Source organism: Oncorhynchus masou, chromosome 8, assembly GCF_036934945.1.
Source record: "Oncorhynchus masou masou isolate Uvic2021 chromosome 8, UVic_Omas_1.1, whole genome shotgun sequence".
Taxonomy (NCBI): Eukaryota; Metazoa; Chordata; class Actinopteri; order Salmoniformes; family Salmonidae; genus Oncorhynchus; species Oncorhynchus masou.
The window spans coordinates 38,296,215-38,316,113 of NC_088219.1; the positions used below are offsets into that span (position 1 = coordinate 38,296,215).

Here is a 19,899-nt window from a genome sequence, read left to right on the forward strand (position 1 = left end):
CCAGTGCTTCCACACACGCACGCACCCACACATGCTATACCCACTATCCCACACACTATCTCGCTCTCAAACACACACACACACACACACACAGTAATTATCCCAGCTCACCCCAGTGCTTCCACAACAAACACAGCATAATGCCCTCATTACGGCCCAGTCATTCCAGGCAGGGCTTAATCAGGCCCGCTCTGATTTATATCGCTTTTTCCTGTTCGCAACAAATGAAATCTGTAGGCCAAATTAATACTGGCTTCTCATCATCGGCCAAGTTAAAAAGCCAGTTACCGTCACAATTCTGCTCGTTAATTTAACAGCTGAAAATCCCAGGCAGCCCGAGTAAACACTCATTATCAGGACAAATTGAAGAGAGAGAGATGGAAAGAGAGAGCGAGGGAGGAGAAAAAAGTTTCAACGAAAGCGATATTAAATTAAGTGGGCAAACCAAAACAGATTGATCTTGGTTGTTCTGACAGAGTTTTAGCATGAGCTCCAGCAGACTGCAGTACGCGGTGGGGGTGGAAAGGGTTTTGGTTCGAGTTAATGGATACATTCATAACACCTTCCCCTTTTTATAATGAAACTTTTCATGTTTTAATATAGGAAAAACCCAAGTTAATGTTATATTTCAATCTGTGTTTGACGGAATCCGCGGTAGGGGAAACGGCGCCACCGTCTGCCCCAAGGCCGTTATGTTTTGTTTTTGTTGACGAAGTGGAGGTGAGGAGCGTCGCACAACGTGATATCCACATGTCTTTTCAGTACATATTCTGCTGTTTGATCACGCGTGCAATGACGTCGGAGGGGGAAAAGCCCGTGTTGATTGTTTGCCGTAACTTGTTTGTTATATAGCCAACGGTAGTGGCAGTTTCACCGCTAAGGATTCCATATTACAATTTTTTTTTTTTTCACGGAATAACCCTTCAAGATGCACTCCATCTCACAGGTACATATAGAAGACACTCGTGGAGTTTTGGGTGACGGTTATTGTCCAGCCAATTACTTTTGGCTGCAACTCCTGGCTACATGTGCTGCCCATAGAAAGTCAATGATTTAATAATGGTTTAATGGCATAACGGGTAGACTGGCGGCCATTGCCAGTGTAGTAAAAAGGGGACCATCGAGTTGTCCCAGAAGCTTGGGCGCTGCACAAAAACCCGTGAACCCAGACAGATGGTGTGATGGGTCTGCAGCAAGAAAGATGTTGCATAAAGTTCACTTCAGCGTACTCCGTTGCGTGTGTACCCATAGGCTAGGTTGAAGATGACAAATTACATATGTTTTCCACATAGGAGCACAGCAGGAAGTAAAAGCAGGAAGTGCACCCATCAATCTGTGCTTTAAAAAAAAAAATTATATATATATATACACACATATACACACACACACACACACACACACGACAAATCAATACAGAAAGTACATGAGGGAACACAAGTGTGTATTTAGTTTATAAACAATGGACAATCGAGCTAGGAGGTACAATATCACATTATAAGGACCGTAAGGGGCATACATACACTTACTCTAACAAAACAGCTGTTAGAATTGTATTTAACTCTTTTTGTAGGGTAAGAAAATGTTGTTTTTTTTGTTTAAATGTACATTTGTGGTTATGAAATTTGTCCAAAAGAATAATGAAATTAATTACATAATGTTCAGCTTATTTCTATTGTATGTAAAGAATCCAAGCAGTAAAATCTTCATAAATTTGTTCAATTATACATCTACTGATGTCTTGCCACATTTTTCTAAAATGCATACAATGTCAAAAAATCTGCAACACCGTTTCTGGGTGGTCATTACAAAAGGAACAATTTGAGTTGATGTTTTCCTTAAACTTCTTCATATAGTGGTTGGCAGGATCATATTTATTAATAATTTTAAATGAAACTTCCTTAATTTTGTTAACAAGTAGGTATGTGTGTGGCAACAGCCAAACTTTTTCCCAAAAGATATTATCAATAAATCCTTTCCAATAAGGCATGACATAAGGTATAGGTATACAACAACCTGTTGAAACAAGGTTCGTATCGCTCTGTTGTTGAATGGACCAAAAGAGAAACAAACAAATCTTTCCTACTGATGAGTCAACAGGGTCAATAGAAGGTCGGCTCTGAGGGTCAGGTCTTGACACGTTCCTGAATAACAGAGCAACACCTGAGGGAATAGAGACTAAAACAATTGCAAAATCTTTAGGTGTTACAGGGACCTTGTAAAGTGATAAGAATTCTTTATAACTGAGTAAAGACCCTCTGCATTTACCAGTTGGCTCACCAATAGGATATTATTTCAGAACCAATATTCTAAAAACAGAAATATGTTAATACAATATATGCCGATTATTCCATATATAATATCTGTGTGGAGAAAAATTTTTAAATAAATTAAGGACCATGACAAGAGAACCTGCCGATGAAACTTTCTGCTTTTCATGGGAATATTGTCAATATTATAATTGCAAAACAACATGAAGTTAAGGCCACCAAAAGTAGAGGAGACATGATGAGGAATAAAATTCCAGATAGAAGTGGGTCTTCTTAGGAATTGTTTTATCCAATTGATCTTAAAAGTATTATTTAAAGTAGTAAAGTCCCGAAAATTCATTACAATGTTTTCTCCAAAGACCAGATGCTTTTCAACTTTCTATCTCCTTGCTTATTTTACTGTCAAGATAGAGCGCCATATGTTAGTCTAGAGATACCTTCGGTTATTAGGACTCTACCTTTTAAAGATAGTCCCTCTCGAGCCATTGATTTAGCTTCTTCTGTTTATTTATTTTTAATAAAGGGTTAAAATTGAGTAAGCCTCTAGACTTCTGATCCTTTGTAATGGTTATGCCTAAATATGTAAGTTCTTCTTTTACTGGAATACCATAATATGAAGGTGTCACACAATCTTTGACAGCCATGTGTTCACATTTATTAATGTTAAGATATAGACCAGACGCTTTGGAAAAGGATTGTAATCACATTGATCGATATGGGAATTTGGTTAGCGTCTTTCAGAAAAAGTGTAGTATCATCAGCCAGCTGGCTTATAATAATTTATTTACCAGGTATGGAAATACCTTGTACAGGGCTATTATTTAAAGAATTTGCAAGAATTTGGGTGATTTCATAAAAACAGGTACGGAGAGATAGGACAACCTTGCCTAATTCCTCTCTTTAACTCAAATCTAGGTGAAGTGCCATATTTCAATTTGATAGAGCTGTTATCATTTGCATAGAGAGAGTCTTAATAGCCTTGCAGAAAAAATCCCCAAAGCCATGTCTCTCAAGGGAGTGGAAGAGGAGCTGATGCTCTACTGTGTCAAATGCTTTATAAAAATCTAAAAATAATATGAAGCTATCCTCAGTTATTAGGTCTGAGTAGTCAAGTATGTCTAATACTAGTCTGACATTGTTAAAAATATGTCTGTTTTCATAAAGCCAGACTGTTTCATCAATGATTGCATCCAGGACTTCTTTAATTCTTTTTGCAAGTAGTAAGTAAGTAATATCTTAGTCATTATTAAGAAGACAAATTGGACGGCAGTTATATTGTATAAAAATACTTCTTTGTTTTTAGATGAGCAGCACTTCTTTTTTAGGCATCAGTGTTATTAACCCCTGACTCATAGGGGGGAGAACATTGTTTTTAATACTCTCTAAAAAGACTTCAAATAGGAAGGGAGCTACTTGTTCAGAAAATAATTTGTAAAATTCTGATGTAATTCCATCAACACCTGGTGATTTATTGTTCTTTAGATGTTTGATAGACTCTATAATCTCTTCAACTTTGATGGGTTCATCACACTGTTTAGATTCTATATCACTGATAGTGAACATTATTCAGTGAGTTAAAAAACATATCTGTGGATTTCTGACAGTACGTAGTGCTATACAATTTTCTGTAAAAATTGCTACATAGTGGATAGTGTTATTTTTAGTGACATTTCTCACGTCTAAAGAAATGGGATGAATTCTGTTCTCCCTCAATCCATTTTTAATAAATAATTCTAATAAAGGCTCCTTCTCCTTTTAATCTATATATTATCCAGTTTATTTTGTAACTCAATTAGTTCCATATTCTCCTCCCCCGATAGGTCGACTGGGGACCTCTGAGAAAGGGAAGTTATCTTAATGATCACCTTTTCCTCCTCAGCTCTTCTGGTCTTAGCAAGAATACTACCATATTTTCTAAGGTATTTGGACACCTCAAATGTAAAGAGCTCCCAGTTCTTGCAATAAGATTTTTCTTCACAAGCCCTTTCCCAAAAGTGTGAGAGCAGATCTTTAACCTCAAATTGAACTATATCATTATTTACTAATGAGCTATTTAGCTTCCAGTAGGATGCTCTACCAAGGTTAGTATCAGGGGTAAATATTTTGATATCAATGTAAATGGCCCTTTGGTCTGTGAGGGGAGTAGTACAAATATTTGTAGTAACACACTCACTGTCAATACATTTGGATATAAGCGAAAAATTCCCATCAATCTGTGCTGTGATTTGTTGATTCAACTCCACTGACGAAACGGAACATTCCACATCCGTTAACTGTAATTCGAATGGAAATGATTGCCTCACACTACCAGAGTTGACCAGTCAACTTGCCAGGGTTAAGGGGTACCAAGCCAGTTTTACTCATTCTATTTCTGTGTGATGTTGCTGCGGTAAAGGGGAGCGTTGCCTAGGCAACCGAAGACTTGGAGCAAACACCTCCTCGCTGGTTTCGGCTGTCCATCCCGACGTCCCACAACAAAAAAAGAAATCACGACGGTTATTTATTTCCATGACTGTCTTCAGCCATAACCGTCGGTTATACAGTAATTGTACCAGCCCCCAGTTGTATTGTGATTAGGCAGTTGTAGCTCTCTGACACCCTTTCGTGTTATTTCTCCTTTGTGTCAGTGATTCGGACGAGAACGGGAACGTTGCTAAAGAAACCAGCAGTTCGTCTACAGAAGAGACCTCGTCTGGTTCCGAATCTGGGTCCGACGCAGACTCCCACTCAGGCACCGAACGCAAGAAGAAAACCAAGTCTGAAGCCAAACCCAAGGTGAGACATCCAACCGTGAGGGCAACCGCTTGCTGGGGGCTTCAGTTTTAGCATGGTTAACACCTCCAGAAATAACCCCTGGTGGGGTTTTCCTTTATCTGCAGCGGATTTGAATTGAGGCCATGGTCTGAGTCTGAACAGATGACCTTCTGTTGACTTGTGTCCAATCTGAGCTCTTCTCCACACTGTAAATAAGTGTTTGAACCAACCTTCTGTTTGTCATAGTACAAGGCTATATAATGTGTTAGCGTGAACCGTGGGAGAATCTCAACTGCATACTCCCTCGTGTCCTCTCTCCTCACCACCTTCTCTCATCCCATTGGAGGAGTAGGTCAGATGGGAGGGACTTCTGGCTTTCTCATCCAATGGGTTTTGAGAAGGTGGTGAGGAGAGTATACAATTGAGATTCTCCCACGGTCTTTCTCTGAGCTAGTGGAGGCCGAGAAATCAGATTCTACACAGTGGAATAGGATTTGGGCTGCTTCTTTGCAGTGTCGTCTACCCCCCCACCCCGTCTTTTCCTTCACTCATCCTTCCCTCTCTGTCCCTCCCTCTTTCGTCCTCTGCTATGAAATTGTAATTTTGCATACTTTGCTTCTGTGACCTATGCATCTCTCCATCTTTTCTTTTGATCTTCCACTTTCTTTCACCTCGCTCACTCCGCCTGCAAACAAGGGTTCCTTCTCTATTATACCGCCACCAAGCACCAATCAGAGACAATCTGATAAGATACGCCCTCGAACTTCATTGTTTGTTTTCACTATTACACCTTCTGTCTCGCTCTCACTCTCTCTCTCTGTCAGTTAGTGGATCCCGCAGTAAGCAGAGTGGAATTTTACGGTTCTTTTATAAGATGTGAACAGGGCTGTGGTTGGTTAGGAGGGCGTGGAGAGCGAGAGGAGGCCATAAAAGCGCTCGTATGTTTAATAGCATTTGTAATGTTGCCCGTTTTGTAGTGGAGATCTGGCGACGCTCGTCCTAGTATTCCGAGGCGCCATTTGACAAGCCGCGTGGTTGGAGGTAGTCACTGGAGTGCATCACGTTGTGATGGGACGCACCTCATGGCTGGCCCATGCAGATCAGAGACACGCTTCAGATGTACTGTGTGTGTGTGGTGTGTGTGCACAGCAGCCTGAGAAATAGAATTGATCTCGAATTGAATTTTATGTACATAGCAGATATGTTTAGAAATGTCATGTTACATTGGATAGACTCTGTCAGTCAAATTTAGGTAGTGTAGACTACACCCCCCCCCCCCCCCCCTAAACAATACATACAGCGTTTACTTCCAATATTCTGCTTGTCATCTTTTCTCTCCTCCACTTGTTCCTCTCTCTTTCATCTATATCCTTCATTCGTCGTGCCGTTCATGTTGAAACATTTATCTAAAAAGGGGAAACTGTGTATATGTTATGATATACCGTTCTGTACTCTGCCAAGTGTGTTTGACAAAAATGTGTTTCCCAATCCGACATAGACCTAAGGGTCGCACATTCTGAATGAGTATTTATTTTTGTTACCCAGCACCTGTTCCAAGCCTGTGGAGATCTGTATGCTCTAGAGACAGTTTGTTTCTCACGTAAGTTTCTGGTTCCCCCCCCTCCTAGATGGAGGTGAAGTCAACGAAGGAGGTGTCCCTGTTGAAGGAGGTGTCCCTGTTGGATTTGGACGACTGTACGTTTTCTGTCTGCGCTACAGCAACGTAACTGTGAAAAATACATCCAACTGTAGTCATCACAATATTTCCAGTGGGAATTAATCCTATTTCTGCCGTAAATGGCATTATGTATGTATATATGTATGTGTGTGTGTATATATAATTTAGCAGACACTTTTATCCTAAGTGACTTACAGTAATGTGCGCATACATTTTACTTAAGGCTGGTCCCCGGGCCTTCTCTTTGTCCTGTAGTCACTCCTACACCAGTGACCCGGCCCAAGACGTCTGTCCTCTCCCCCAGCCTGCTCGGAGACCTGGAAGGCCTGTCTCTCTCCAACATCTCCACCATACAGGTGTGTGTGTGTGTGTGTGTACTGTCTGTGTTGGTTTGTCTATCCCTTCCTCTGTGTGTAAGTCCACTGGGTCTTGTGTGTGTGTGTCTGGTTGACAGAGCGTAGAGAGAGAGACAGCATCCAGTAGTGTGTCTCCTGAATGAGTCGGGTCTCTCCGGGGGCTGAGATATCTCCTCCTGAGGTTGGCTACTGACTTTTTTTTTCTTCTTCTTCTCCCTGAACATATTTAGTACTCTCCTCCTCCCTATCCCTCCCTCTCATCCAGGTGCAGTGCCTGTTCACTGCTCCAATGCCAAACTCCGTCCATCCGTCTCTCTTTCCACCTCTCTCTGTTGCTCTTTCCCTGTCGTCCCTGCACAGCGTGTCTGTGCGTGACGCTTGACCTTTCTCCCTAGTGTAACAACTCTGTCTGTCTTTTGGTTTGAGATTTATGTGCGCGCGTTGGCCTCGCGCTAGTTTAGCTGAGGACCGTGCGTGACCAACCAATCGGCTAATCCATTAGAGAGCCAATATGTCCCCATAACGTCGCCGTACGGACCCGTGAAAGTCCCATTTACTTTCCTTATCTTAGCTACAAATAAGTTCCCTCATGTAGCCAGTCTTTGTCCTTTTTTGAATTGTTCTGTCATCACTCGTCCAAGGCGTGTGTGTGTGCGTGCGTGTGTGTGTGATTGACAGCCCTTCCCAGGCCTGTCTGTATGCAGAGTGGTGTGTGTGTACTGAAAGGTGAAAGCCCGGGCAGTAATGGAGAATAGAATTGCAGATTAAACAGGGTGCTGTTTTCACATCAGCGTCTGATTTGAGAGTCAATCCTATGCATACATACATGATGGCCATCAGGATTCATGGACTGGGGGGTAAATCATCTCAAAACCCTCTATTGCTACTTACTTTCAAAAACGTACAGACACACACACACGAGCAGTGTCACCCACTCACTCACTATCTCGCTCTTTCTCACACACTTACCCTTGTGTCTTTTCTATATCTCACCAATCCGCCCGCAGAAGCGGTGTGTGTCTCAGCTGAGCGCTTCGGCCCTTTTTTAGAGAATTACTGCCTGGTTATCAAAGATATTTACATTAACCCTGGTCACCGTCCCTGACCCCCCTCCCTCTCGCTCTCGTCCTCTCTCCTCTCCCCCCTCTTTTGCCCTTTGTCTCTCTCCCCTTTCTCTCTTTTTTCTGTCATGCTCCCTCTCTCTAATAACATTTTGACATTAGAGGATCTCTCAAATGCCTTTTAAACCAACCCACCCTGCCACGCACCCTGTGTGTGTGTGTGTGTGTGTGTGTGTGTGTGGGGGGGTTGACTAAGGCTGATAACTTTTCATTCATAATTAGCATTGGGCGAATGGGGCTGCGTTGGGGGGAAATTGAACTGTCAGCAGCAGGGCGCGGGCCGTTTGACCCCATCACACCTGGAGGGGGCCATCATAATTTGTTCATTTGGTGCCCATCAGACGGCCTCTCCTCCCCCGTCTCCCCTCTCTGACCTCCTCCGGTGTGGGCGCGATGGGTTAAGGTCTAATTATGAATCAGCAGTGGGCCGGGAAAGGCTGGAATATAGCAGCCCTGCCCTCCACACACCCCTACCTGCCTCTCTCTAACACACACACACACACACACACCCACACCCTACCTGCCACTCTCCCTCTCTCTCTCTCTAACACACACACACACACACCCTACCTGCCACTCTCCCTCTCTCTCTCTCTCTAACACACACACACACACACACACACCCTACCTGCCTCTCTCTAACGCACACACACACACACCCTACCTGCCTCTCTCTCTCACTCACTCACTCACTCACACACTGGCGGGGTATAAAGAGGTTTAAATGCCCTGTAGGAAATAGTGCAATATGCAACCGGTTGGTTTTTATGGGATGTGGCTGGGTGAGTGTGTCGGTTGTCTGTCTCTGAATCAAGTCCCTGATGTAAAGGCTTCAATTGAACTGGTGTACTGTGCCGTAACTATCCTGGTTTGAAAGTAACCAGGTGAGTCACTTAAAATAAAATCCCATTCGGTGAGGATTTACCCCAGATGCGCTAACCTCTCTCAATGTGCTTTGGGCTAACTAACTCTTGTTGGTTTAATATGGTTGTAGGTGACTGTAGTGACATCTAGTTGACTCCTTCTAGTCAAGGTCTTCTGATAGGCTGACTCAATTAATTGTCCTGACTGGTGGGGGGGGGGCAATTACAATCAGCCACACGTCCCTTACACCTCTTTCTCTCTGTCTCTCTCCGTCGCACAATCTCACAACGTGATGAAATCCTCTTTCGGAAGTAACAAGCCGCCAGTGTCACAAAAGCAGAAATGGATTTTCAATACGTCCTCATACATCTCCGAACACGCACTCTTTCTCTTTAAATTGGACATCTGATGCGTCCACATGCTCGCCAGACGCCGGTTACGGTTAGCCCCTTTTTGAATTTGTCAGCGGGATTTTCAGGTCATTTACCAGAGAGGATGCTGGGAGGGAGTGAACGCTGTGTGTGTGTGTGTGTGTGTATCCGGGCTCTGAAGGTGACTGGCGTGTGTGTATCATCCATCACAGTAGCATCCTTTAAGTTCAGACCTAATAAAGCCTCTCAATCAACTTCCTCCCCCCATTGTCAGCTTCCCTCAAGTCCAGGAGAGACAAAAAGAGCGACACTGTGTGTGTGGAGTCAAGGTTACATCCCTAGCCTGCTGTTATTTACACTTTGGGTCCGGGGGATGCCTCCGGTGGCGGGAGACAAGGGGGGGGTTTGTGTGCGTTAAGCCGTCACTGTCCGTTGTGTGAAATTGGTGATGATAAGCGCTTTAAAGCCCTGTCCTATCCTGCATCCCTCCCTCTTCTCGCGTTGTGTTAGACAGGACCTTGAGCGCGGGTTGGAGGATGTGCTTGTCAGGAAGGTAAATCTGCTTTGTGACGAGGTGGCAGACGTTACGGCCAGCTTTATCGACAGCGACTGCTCTGACACGGACAAAAGTGGCCCCATAAATTCCCCTCGTTGGCGTGACGGGCGAGTGTGAGGAGGGCGCCGCGCCGGCAAATGTTTGTTTGACCCCCCCCCCCTCCCTGTCGGTGTCCAGGATGTCTGAGTGTTACGCAACACAGAAACGTCACGTCAAGGCTGTTACCAGAGGTTTGAGAACCTTCTGTGTCGTCGTATGAAGATTACCACCTCTTCTACTGTGTCGTCGTATGAAGATTACCACCTCTTCTACTGTGTCGTCGTATGAAGATTACCACCTCTTCTACTGTGTCGTCGTATGAAGATTACCACCTCTTCTACTGTGTTACCACCTCTTCTACTGTGTCGTATGAAGATTACCACCTCTTCTTCTGTGTCGTCGTGAAGATTACCACCTCTTCTACTGTGTCGTCGTATGAAGATTACCACCTCTTCTACTGTGTCGTCGTATGAAGATTACCACCTCTTCTACTGTTTTTGTTTTATTTAACAAGGCAAGTCGGCTAAGAACAAATTCTTATTTACAGTGACTGCCTACCCGGGGAACAGTGGGTTAACTGCCTTGTTCAGGGGCAGAATGACTGATTTCTACCTTGTCAGCTCTGGGATTCGATCTAGCAACCTTTCAGTTACTGGCCCAACGGTCTAACCACTAGAGCCTGTATTAAGACCCTTTGGCTGTGATAAGCCTGTTTCTGTTTACTAAAGTAAGCAGTGTCATTGAACGCAGAGTCAGTTAGGGACCCGGGACGGAGACTGCACTTTTGACTTCCAGTTCAGCACCAGTTGCATTTCAAACCTGATTCTCCACACTCACACGCCATGACAGTCCTGAGAATGTTTCACACACATCTCTTCTCTCCTTTCGTCTGATCCGCCCACCTCCTATCTCCTGTCAAACAACGCGTTTCTGACACCTCTCAAAACAGGGTTTGTGTGTGTATTCCCATTTCAGAACTGAGGAGTTATATTCGCCCCCTCCTTTCACACGTTTGTTTGTCTTGGGCCCGTTTTATCTTGCTTGTTGACACTTGACGGTTGCATTGTGATATTTCTCACCTTTTTATCCCCCCCCCTCTCGAGCTCTCTCCATCACTTCCCCTCACTTCCTTTTTATCCCTTCCCCCTCACTTCCTCGCTCTCCCCTTCTCCCCCCTCACTTCCTCGCTCTCCCCTTCTCCCCCCCACTCACTTCCTCGCTCTCCCCTTCTCCCCCCTCACTTCCTCGCTCTCCCCTTCTCCCCCCCCTCACTTCCTCGCTCTCTCTCAGCTTGTCGAGGTGAAGGCGTGGCACCAGCAGCCGCAGGTGTAACGGTGGGATTTGGGCGTTAACTACTCGTTTTAGTGTTCTGTCACTTTACTTAATCATTAACGCGGTTGATATCCGTGTGTCTGTCTGACAGAGGCGGGGAGGTTCATGTTAAGTTGCTGGAGTTATGGGCGTTCTATAGCCTAGTTAGTGTGTATATATAGCCACGATAGTCCTGATATTTAGTTTCGACAGCCACGCCGTCTTTATACTCTGAAGGCAGCTTGGCTGTCGCAACGTTAGTTGTAAAATGATTGTATCTGAGCTCCGACTGTGCGACTCTCTCCTCTTTTCTTGTCAAGTGTTCTACTCCGCTAGCCAACGCCTCGCCGAAACAGCTGTGCGTTTGTTTCGCGTCCTGATAGTTTGACAGTTGTGTTTCTACTGCATGGCTGGGCTGAGTGTCAACAGGGCGGCCTTTTACTGCTCATGAGGATTGAGCCACAAAGCAGCAGTTTTGCTCCCCTATTCGCACGTGGCTGCGACATGAGTGGTTACACATCAATGTTACGAAATGCTACTTTTCAACCCTCCATTGGAAAGTAGCTTTTTGATTTTGTAACCGTTGTTGATGGCGACATTGCAATGCAGGGTCGTTTTGTGCCTACGCAAAGTGTTACGAAACCACTTAGGTTTATTTGTTTTGGCACGGAGCTTTTAATTGTTGTTGCGCCCGTCTTCGTCTGTGACGTAGATGACTTGTACTGCAACACGTCGGCCTAGGTGCACGTCCATGTACAATGCTAATGTAGGGTTGGTCTTCTTGATTCGAGAGGAGGCCGACGCCACTGTCAAACGGACGAGTCGAGAGAGAAAGAGTCGCGTCGAGCCGGTTTATTCACCGGGAAAAAGAATGAAAGGAACAGAGTAAGAGCGGGACCATGCTAATGCAGGGAACGGGGTAATACAGAACAAGCAAAACACTCCAAAGGACAAGGAAAACCACTCCACTTAAACCCAAGAATGTCTCTCAAGTTTCTTCTCCTCCTGGCATGGTGTTTTGTCCTGCCTTTCTGTGCTATGGTAATTCCCTTTTCTGCCGGTGAAAAGGTAAAAGCTCTGTTTAATGGAGAGTTGAATGGCAGGTCTCTACTGTTCCCATTCATTAAGCCTGAGCAGGCCTTCAGCCTGCCATCAGGCCCACTCACTACTAGTCTGCCTGATTGGGGAATAATACCCGTAATAACAGTGGGTTTATATGGGGCTTTTCTACAACAGTGGAATGGGCCCTTTTCAGGGGAGAAAGGTTGTGTTTTAATGAACAGAGCGAGGCTTAAGTTGTCAACAAAACCCTCAGTTCTTTTGCGGTCAAATTAAAATCGAAGAGCATAACCACTGAATTGTAGATGGTGAATACATATTGAGTGCTGGGCCTACGCTGTCGACCAGCAAATGAAAAGAGTAAATATATATTTGTATGTGTACCTTCTACAAAGACCATGTCGGTGAGTTATCAACCAAACTTTTGTTAAGATCATACCTTCTTCATAGTGCCTGTCCTCTTGTCTGTGGTCCCGGTGAGCAGTTACACGGTTTTGTCTCAAAGCAAGTGCCTGTCTCGCTCTCTCTGTTTTCTCTCTGTATCCTCACCCCCTGCTCTCTTTCCTGTGCCTCCCTCCTCCTCCAGGTGAGCGGCCCGGCGTTTGTCCCCGAGAAGAGCCATGACCTGCTGCACCGTATGACCGGTAAAGGTCTGTCAGCCCAGTACCAGTTCCCCAGACAGCCCTGTCTCTACCAGCCCACCATGGTCTCAGTCCAGATCAGCCTGACCAACACCACAGACCACCCTCTGGAACAGATCCACATCGGAGACAGGGGCCCCACAGGACTCGACATGCACTGCTTCAATACTATAGGTGGGTTAGAGAACATAATGCACTGCTTCAATACTGTAGGTGGGTTAGATAACATAATACACTGCTTATAATACTGTAGGTGGGCTAGATAACATTATACACTGCTATAATACTGTAGGTGGGCTAGATAACATAATACACTGCTTCAATACTGTAGGTGGGCTAGATAACATAATACACTGCTTCAATACTGTAGGTGGGCTAGATAACATTATACACTGCTTCAATACTGTAGGTGGGCTAGATAACATTATACACTGCTTCAATACTGTAGGTGGGCTAGATAACATTATACACTGCTATAATACTGTAGGTGGGCTAGATAACATTATACACTGCTTCAATACTGTAGGTGGGCTAGATAACATTATACACTGCTTCAATACTGTAGGTGGGCTAGATAACATTATACACTGCTTCAATACTGTAGGTGGGCTAGATAACATTATACACTGCTTCAATACTGTAGGTGGGCTAGATAACATTATACACTGCTTCAATACTGTAGGTGGGCTAGATAACATTATACACTGCTTCAATACTGTAGGTGGGCTAGATAACATTATACACTGCTATAATACTGTAGGTGGGCTAGATAACATTATACACTGCTATAATACTGTAGGTGGGCTAGATAACATTATACACTGCTATAATACTGTAGGTGGGCTAGATAACATTATGCACTGCTTCAATACTGTAGGTGGGCTAGATAACATAATGCACTGCTATAATACTGTAGGTGGGCTAGATAACATTATACACTGCTTCAATACTGTAGGTGGGCTAGATAACATTATACACTGCTTCAATACTGTAGGTGGGCTAGATAACATTATACACTGCTATAATACTGTAGGTGGGCTAGATAACATAATACACTGCTATAATACTGTAGGTGGGCTAGATAACATAATACACTGCTTCAATACTGTAGGTGGGCTAGATAACATAATACACTGCTTCAATACTGTAGGTGGGCTAGATAACATAATACACTGCTATAATACTGTAGGTGGGCTAGATAACATACACTGCTTCAATACTGTAGGTGGGCTAGATTAACATTATACACTGCTTCAATACTGTAGGTGGGCTAGATCCTTTTTGTCATGTAGTGCATGTGGATACCTGCTTGTCGAACATATTCCAAAATCAATGGCATTAATATGGAGTTGGTCCCCCCTTTGCTGCTATAACAGCCTCCACTCTTCTGGGAAGACTTTCCACTAGATGTTGGAACATTGCTGTGGGGACTTGCTTCCATTCAGCCACGAGCATTAGTGAGGTCGGGCACTGATGTTGGGCGATTAGGCCTGCCTCACAGTCGGAGTACCGATTCATCCAAATGTGTTTGATGGGGTTGAGGTCAGCGCTTCAGTGTATGGACCTCTCTTTGTGCACGGGGGCATTGTCATGCTGAAACAGGAAATGGACTTCCCAAAACAGTTGCCACAAGGTTGGCAGCACAGAATCGTATAGAATGTCATTGTATGCTGTAGCGTTAAGATTTCCCGTCAATGGAACTAAGGGGCCTGAACCATGAGAAACAGCCTCAAGCCATTTTTTATTTATTGGAACCGTGCATTCTTGAAGGTGGTGTTCTCCTGGCATCCGCCAAACCCAGATCCGTCCGTCAGATTGCCAGATGGTGAAGCGTGATTCATCACAGAGAACACGTTTCCACTGCTCCATAGCGAAATGGCGGTGAGCTTTACACCACTCCAGCCGATGCTTGGCGTTGTGCCTGGTGATCTTATGCTTGTGTGTGGCTGCTCGGCCATGGAAACCCGTTTCATGAAGCTCCCGACGAACAGCTCTTGTGCTGACGTTGCTTCCAGAGGCAGTTTGGAACTCGGTAGTGAGTGTTGGAATAGTGGCGTATTATGACGGTACCACGTTGAAAGTCACTGAGCTCTTCAGTGAGGTCATTCTACTGCCAATGTTTGTCTATGGAGATTGCATGTCTGTGCACAATTTTATACACCTGTCAGCAGCAACGGGTGTGGCTAAAATAGACAAATCCACTAATTTGAAGGGGTGTCTATACAGTTTTGTCTATATAGTGTGTCTTCATTCATCACACACACACACATCCCTCTGAGCCCAGACATTAAAGAAAAACAAAAGAAAGGGGGGCCAAGATGAAAAGGTGTGCGCTCAAGCGCGTTAAAAGCATCAATTGGCTGTGGATTGATTGGGCATTGAAGGAACTCCGGCAGCCAAACACTGGGTAATTGGGATCGATTGAGCTTAGAGTGAGGGTGTGCGTGGAGTTGCTTTTCATATTGAGCAGGAGAAAGTGAATGCAGACAGAATACCTTACTTTACTCCACAGTGTATTTAACCACATAAAGACATGTTACAGACAAGCGCTTGGCTATTCCTACAGCAGCATAGCCCACAATGTGTTAGAAATAGATCTGTCTATGGAGAGGGAGCGAGTGAGACAAATGGGAAGATGGTGATGGAGGGATAGAAAGCAGCTTTGAGAAGAGTGGAGAGAAAGAGTGTATGATGGCTCTGGTGTCCAGGGTCCTCTCCTCTGTGTGACAGAGTTCCGCTCCGCAGAGACACAGAGAAACACTTGGTTGCTCAGGAGACCGTGGAGGATCCTTCTCTCTCCTCTTGGCCTATGACTCCCTCTTTCTCCCACCCCTCGGTCTCTCAGATCTCTCTCTCTCTCTCTCTTTCATGTCTTTCTCTCTCTGCTTCATGTCTCCCCCCCAATCTCTCTTCCTCCTTTATACATATCCATCTCCCCCCCTCTTTCACTATTTCTCGCTCTCCTCTTTAGACCCTGACATTCTCTGTGACAACCCTGTTGTTTTGGAAATATGCTACTCCTTCATTTCTTGTGTTCTGTCTTTCGTCTCGTTGTGGAGGATGAGATTGAAGGATGGATTTGTCACACGCGGTGGCCTTGCTTTGTGAAGTAGAAAACACAAGTGGCGTCTGCATGCCTGTCTGTTCCACTCTAATGACCTCTCCCTTTCCCTCTCTTTGTCCTCTGCCTCTTCCTCCTCTGCCCTTGTCACTCACTCCTCTCCTTCCTTCTCTCCGTTCTCAGAGTGTCTGCTGCCAGAGGCCTCGGTGACTGTGTCTGTGGGCATCGACTTCAACGACTCTACACAAGCAGCCAACTTCCAGCTGTGGTAAGATACTCTGGCGTCGAGTCGTTTTTAGACTGTGAGGCTGAAACAGCTATAGCCTCTTCTTCCTTTTTCCGATCCTGCTTTTGTTCCAGCTGTAGAAGGAACCTCTCCTCATTTTCTTCTCTTCTCTTATCCATGTCTCTGCTCTGCTCGCTGATCAATAGGTTGATCAGAGAACCTGTTTGGGACCGAGCAAATCAATCTTTCCTAAAATGCCAATCGCCCAGTGTGTTTTGCATGACAATCACAACGGAGATGGAGAAAACGTCAAACACGCACGCAGCTGTACACACACACACACACACACCACTAATTTCAACGAGGGGCTTGTTGGTCTGTCCTGTTTGTCCATCAGTACGAAGGAGGACCAGTTCAGTGTGTCCATCCAACCTGCCGTAGGAGAACTCTTCCTACCCGCCACCATGACCGAACAGGACTTCCTCAAGGAGCAAGGTAGGTTATCAAACGCTGTTAACCCCCCAAAATAAATAAATATCCGGATCATTATCTTACACAGTCAGACAGAACATTAGCTGCATTATCGTCGCCGTGACCATTTTAGGATTAGTCACTGTGAAAGATGTGTGCCTTAGTTCAAGCAGCAACATATGTAGTGTGTAGGGAATGGCTTCGTAAGTGGGGCCAATAATGACTGGACTGCTTTCTATGGAGGCTTTCTATCAATTGAATCAATAAGAAACATTCTACTTTGATTCGCCTCCCAAGAGTGGTTGAATATCTTTTACAAACACAGACCTCACTCTCCTGTGGATATGAGAGGCATTGAGAGAATGCAGCACTCTTAAGTGCCTGCTAAATGCCTTCCTCGTCTTGCTAATTCATTAATGAATCTTCATTCACTATAGTCCTATTCTGGCCTCTCCTCCTCATAGCAATCAGAGGGAAGAGGATAGGAGACCGAACAGCTAGAATTAACCCGCCCTTCGCTTTTTAAAGATGATTATTTCAACCAAACCACTTTACTTCTCTTCAGGTGGTCTTTAGAAACAGATTTGTTGTTATTTCGACCTGAATGGGGATTTTCCCTTGGCTAACTTGTGCCCCCACCACCCCACTCACTCTAAACTCCATCCCTCCCTCCCCCAGTCCTCATTAAATGCTCTTTCTGGAGTGTTGGGAGCTCTTGTGTGGTCCAAAAGTGCACTTTCTTTCTTCGTCTCCTTCACAGTAAAGCTCTTCAGAACTAGGTTCATTTCCTGTCGTTTGTCACAATCAGACTTGCTGTGTGTGTTGTGAACAGTTAGTTAGTGAGGATTCTTCTTCCGCGCACCTGCAGCGCAACCTCCTCGATGTGATGCGAGTGCATCATTTCACTTGTTTCTGTTTCTCACCCAATCAGGGAAACTGCTGGGCATGAACGAGAGCTCGGCAACCATCACCATGGCAGCAGAGAACACGACCCGCCAACCAATCAGCAGACAGGTGGCAACCGTGGCCAACCTGGGAGTGGTTCCATCCGGTCAAGACAACATCCACAGGTGAGATGTGCGTGTGAAGGCTTGTTGTGTAATTGGTGTACACATGGTGTGCTAATGAGCTTCCTCCTCCGTCACGCACACCCACACACCTGACGGATAATTACCCCTCCCTCTGGCTCTTTCTCTCGCTCTGTTTCCTTATGTCTCTTTCACTTCCTCTCTGTCCCTCTTCCTGTCTCTCCTTTTATCTTTCCCTCTGTCTCCCACTCTGTCCCTCTTTCACTCTATCTTTACCTCCCTGTCTCTCTCTATCCTGGATGTCCGTCTCTCTCCCTCCTTTCCTTTGTCTCCCCCGTCTCTTTCTGTTTGAGCGAGAGGATGAGTAACGGGGAGGGGAATGCGGGAGAGGATGAATAAGAGCACGCGAGAGAGGAAGAAAAAGAAGAGAAGGGGATGGAAAAATAGAGGGAGGTAGAAAAGGTGAGGGAGAGTGGGAGGGAGATAATGGGAGACACCAGCACAAGGTTACAGTGAGCTGGGAGGGGGAGAATCAGTGGAAATCAATGTTAGCCGGTGGGAGAGGCCTGCCTCCAATAACCCCATACTTCATTTAGAATAACCAATAGGACAAATGACTCTGGACTATCAATCTCTGTCTCCTGGCTGGCTGACGACTGGTGAGGAAGCTGCACTCTCCTCACCGTCCCTTAATGATGACACGCTCTCTTCTGGTCTCACAATGATGACCTGGGCCTGTATCCACAAAGGGTCTCAAAAGTTCCTAGGAATTCCTGTTAACCTTTTTTTTTGTGTTTTTTTTAAGACAAGACAGCTGGTCATCACGACTGTTTGAGGTATCGCAATGGAAAGGTGACAACCAAAGATACAAGGAGCATCTATATGCTTCTTCCTCTGATCGAAATAGTCTATGGTGCTAATTGACATTGTTGCAAATGATGGGGAATAACCAATCCCGATGAGGCATCGCCAGCTTGATTGTGAATGTACATCCAAATGTTGCGATGGTAAACCGTTTTGTATCATTTTCACCTGACATAACCACTTTGCCAACTCTTAATTCTTGGTTAATATGTTGGCATGCATAACCTTTAAAAATGTTGGTGTGGCTTGCTTTCGGGTTAAGCGAGCAGTGTCTCAAGAAGCAGTGCGGCTTGGCAGGGTTGTGTTTCGGAGGACGCACGGCTCTCGACCTTCGCCTCTCCCGAGTCCCATCACTGCAACTCCAGTACGGACAAGACTATAACTACCAATTGGATATCATGAAAAAGGAGTAAAAAAAACATTTAAAACAGCAATACCTTATTAAGTATTCAGATCCTTTGCTATGAGACTTGAAATTGAGCTCAGGTGTTTCCATTTATCATCGACGTTTCTACAACTTGGGAGTCCATCTGTTAAATTCAATTTAATGGACTTGATTTGGAAAGGCACACCTGTCTATAGAAAGGTCCCACAGTTGACGGTGCATGTCAGAGCAAAAACCAAGCCATGAGGTCGAAGAAATTGTCTGGAGAGCTCCGAGAGACCGTATTAGGGAAGGGTACCAAAACATTTCTGCAGCATTTGAATTTGCCCAAGAACACAGTGGCCTCCATCATTCTTATATGGAAGAAGTTTGGAACCACCATAACTCTTCCTAGAGCTAGCCGCCCGGCTAAACTGAGCAAGCTGGGAGACTAGTCGGGATTGAGGGAAAGCTGACCGGAGCAAAGTACAAAGAGAACCTTGATGAAAAGTCTCAATGTCCTTGAGTGGCCAATCCAGAGCCCAGACTTGAACCCTGATAATGACCATCATTATGTTTGGAGGAAAAAGGGGGAGGCTTGCAAGCTGAAGAACACCATCCCAACCGTGAGGCGTGGGGGTGCTTTGCTGCAGGAGGAACTTGTGCACTTCACAAAATAGATGGCATCATGAGGCGGAAAATGATGTGGATATATTGAAGCAACTTCTCAAGACATCAGTCAGGAAGTTAAAGCTTGGTCGCAAATGGGTCTTCCAAATGGACAATGACCCCAAGCATACTTCCAAAGTTGTGGAAAATGGCTTTAAGGACAACAAAGTCAATGTATTGGAGTGGCCATCACAAAGCC

At 44.9% G+C, this 19,899-nt stretch overlaps 1 protein-coding gene across 1 annotated transcript in view; it reads left to right on the top strand.

Moving 5' to 3' along the window:
* LOC135544632 (AP-3 complex subunit beta-1-like) overlaps nt 1-19,899 on the top strand; it is a 61,265-nt gene that overhangs the window by 29,186 nt on the left and 12,180 nt on the right. The window contains exons 20-26 of the mRNA XM_064972389.1: nt 4,895-5,042; nt 6,650-6,716; nt 6,955-7,055; nt 12,963-13,191; nt 16,262-16,346; nt 16,702-16,799; nt 17,707-17,845. Coding sequence (XP_064828461.1) covers nt 4,895-5,042; nt 6,650-6,716; nt 6,955-7,055; nt 12,963-13,191; nt 16,262-16,346; nt 16,702-16,799; nt 17,707-17,845 — 867 coding nt within the window. The remainder of the gene's footprint in view (nt 1-4,894; nt 5,043-6,649; nt 6,717-6,954; nt 7,056-12,962; nt 13,192-16,261; nt 16,347-16,701; nt 16,800-17,706; nt 17,846-19,899) is intronic.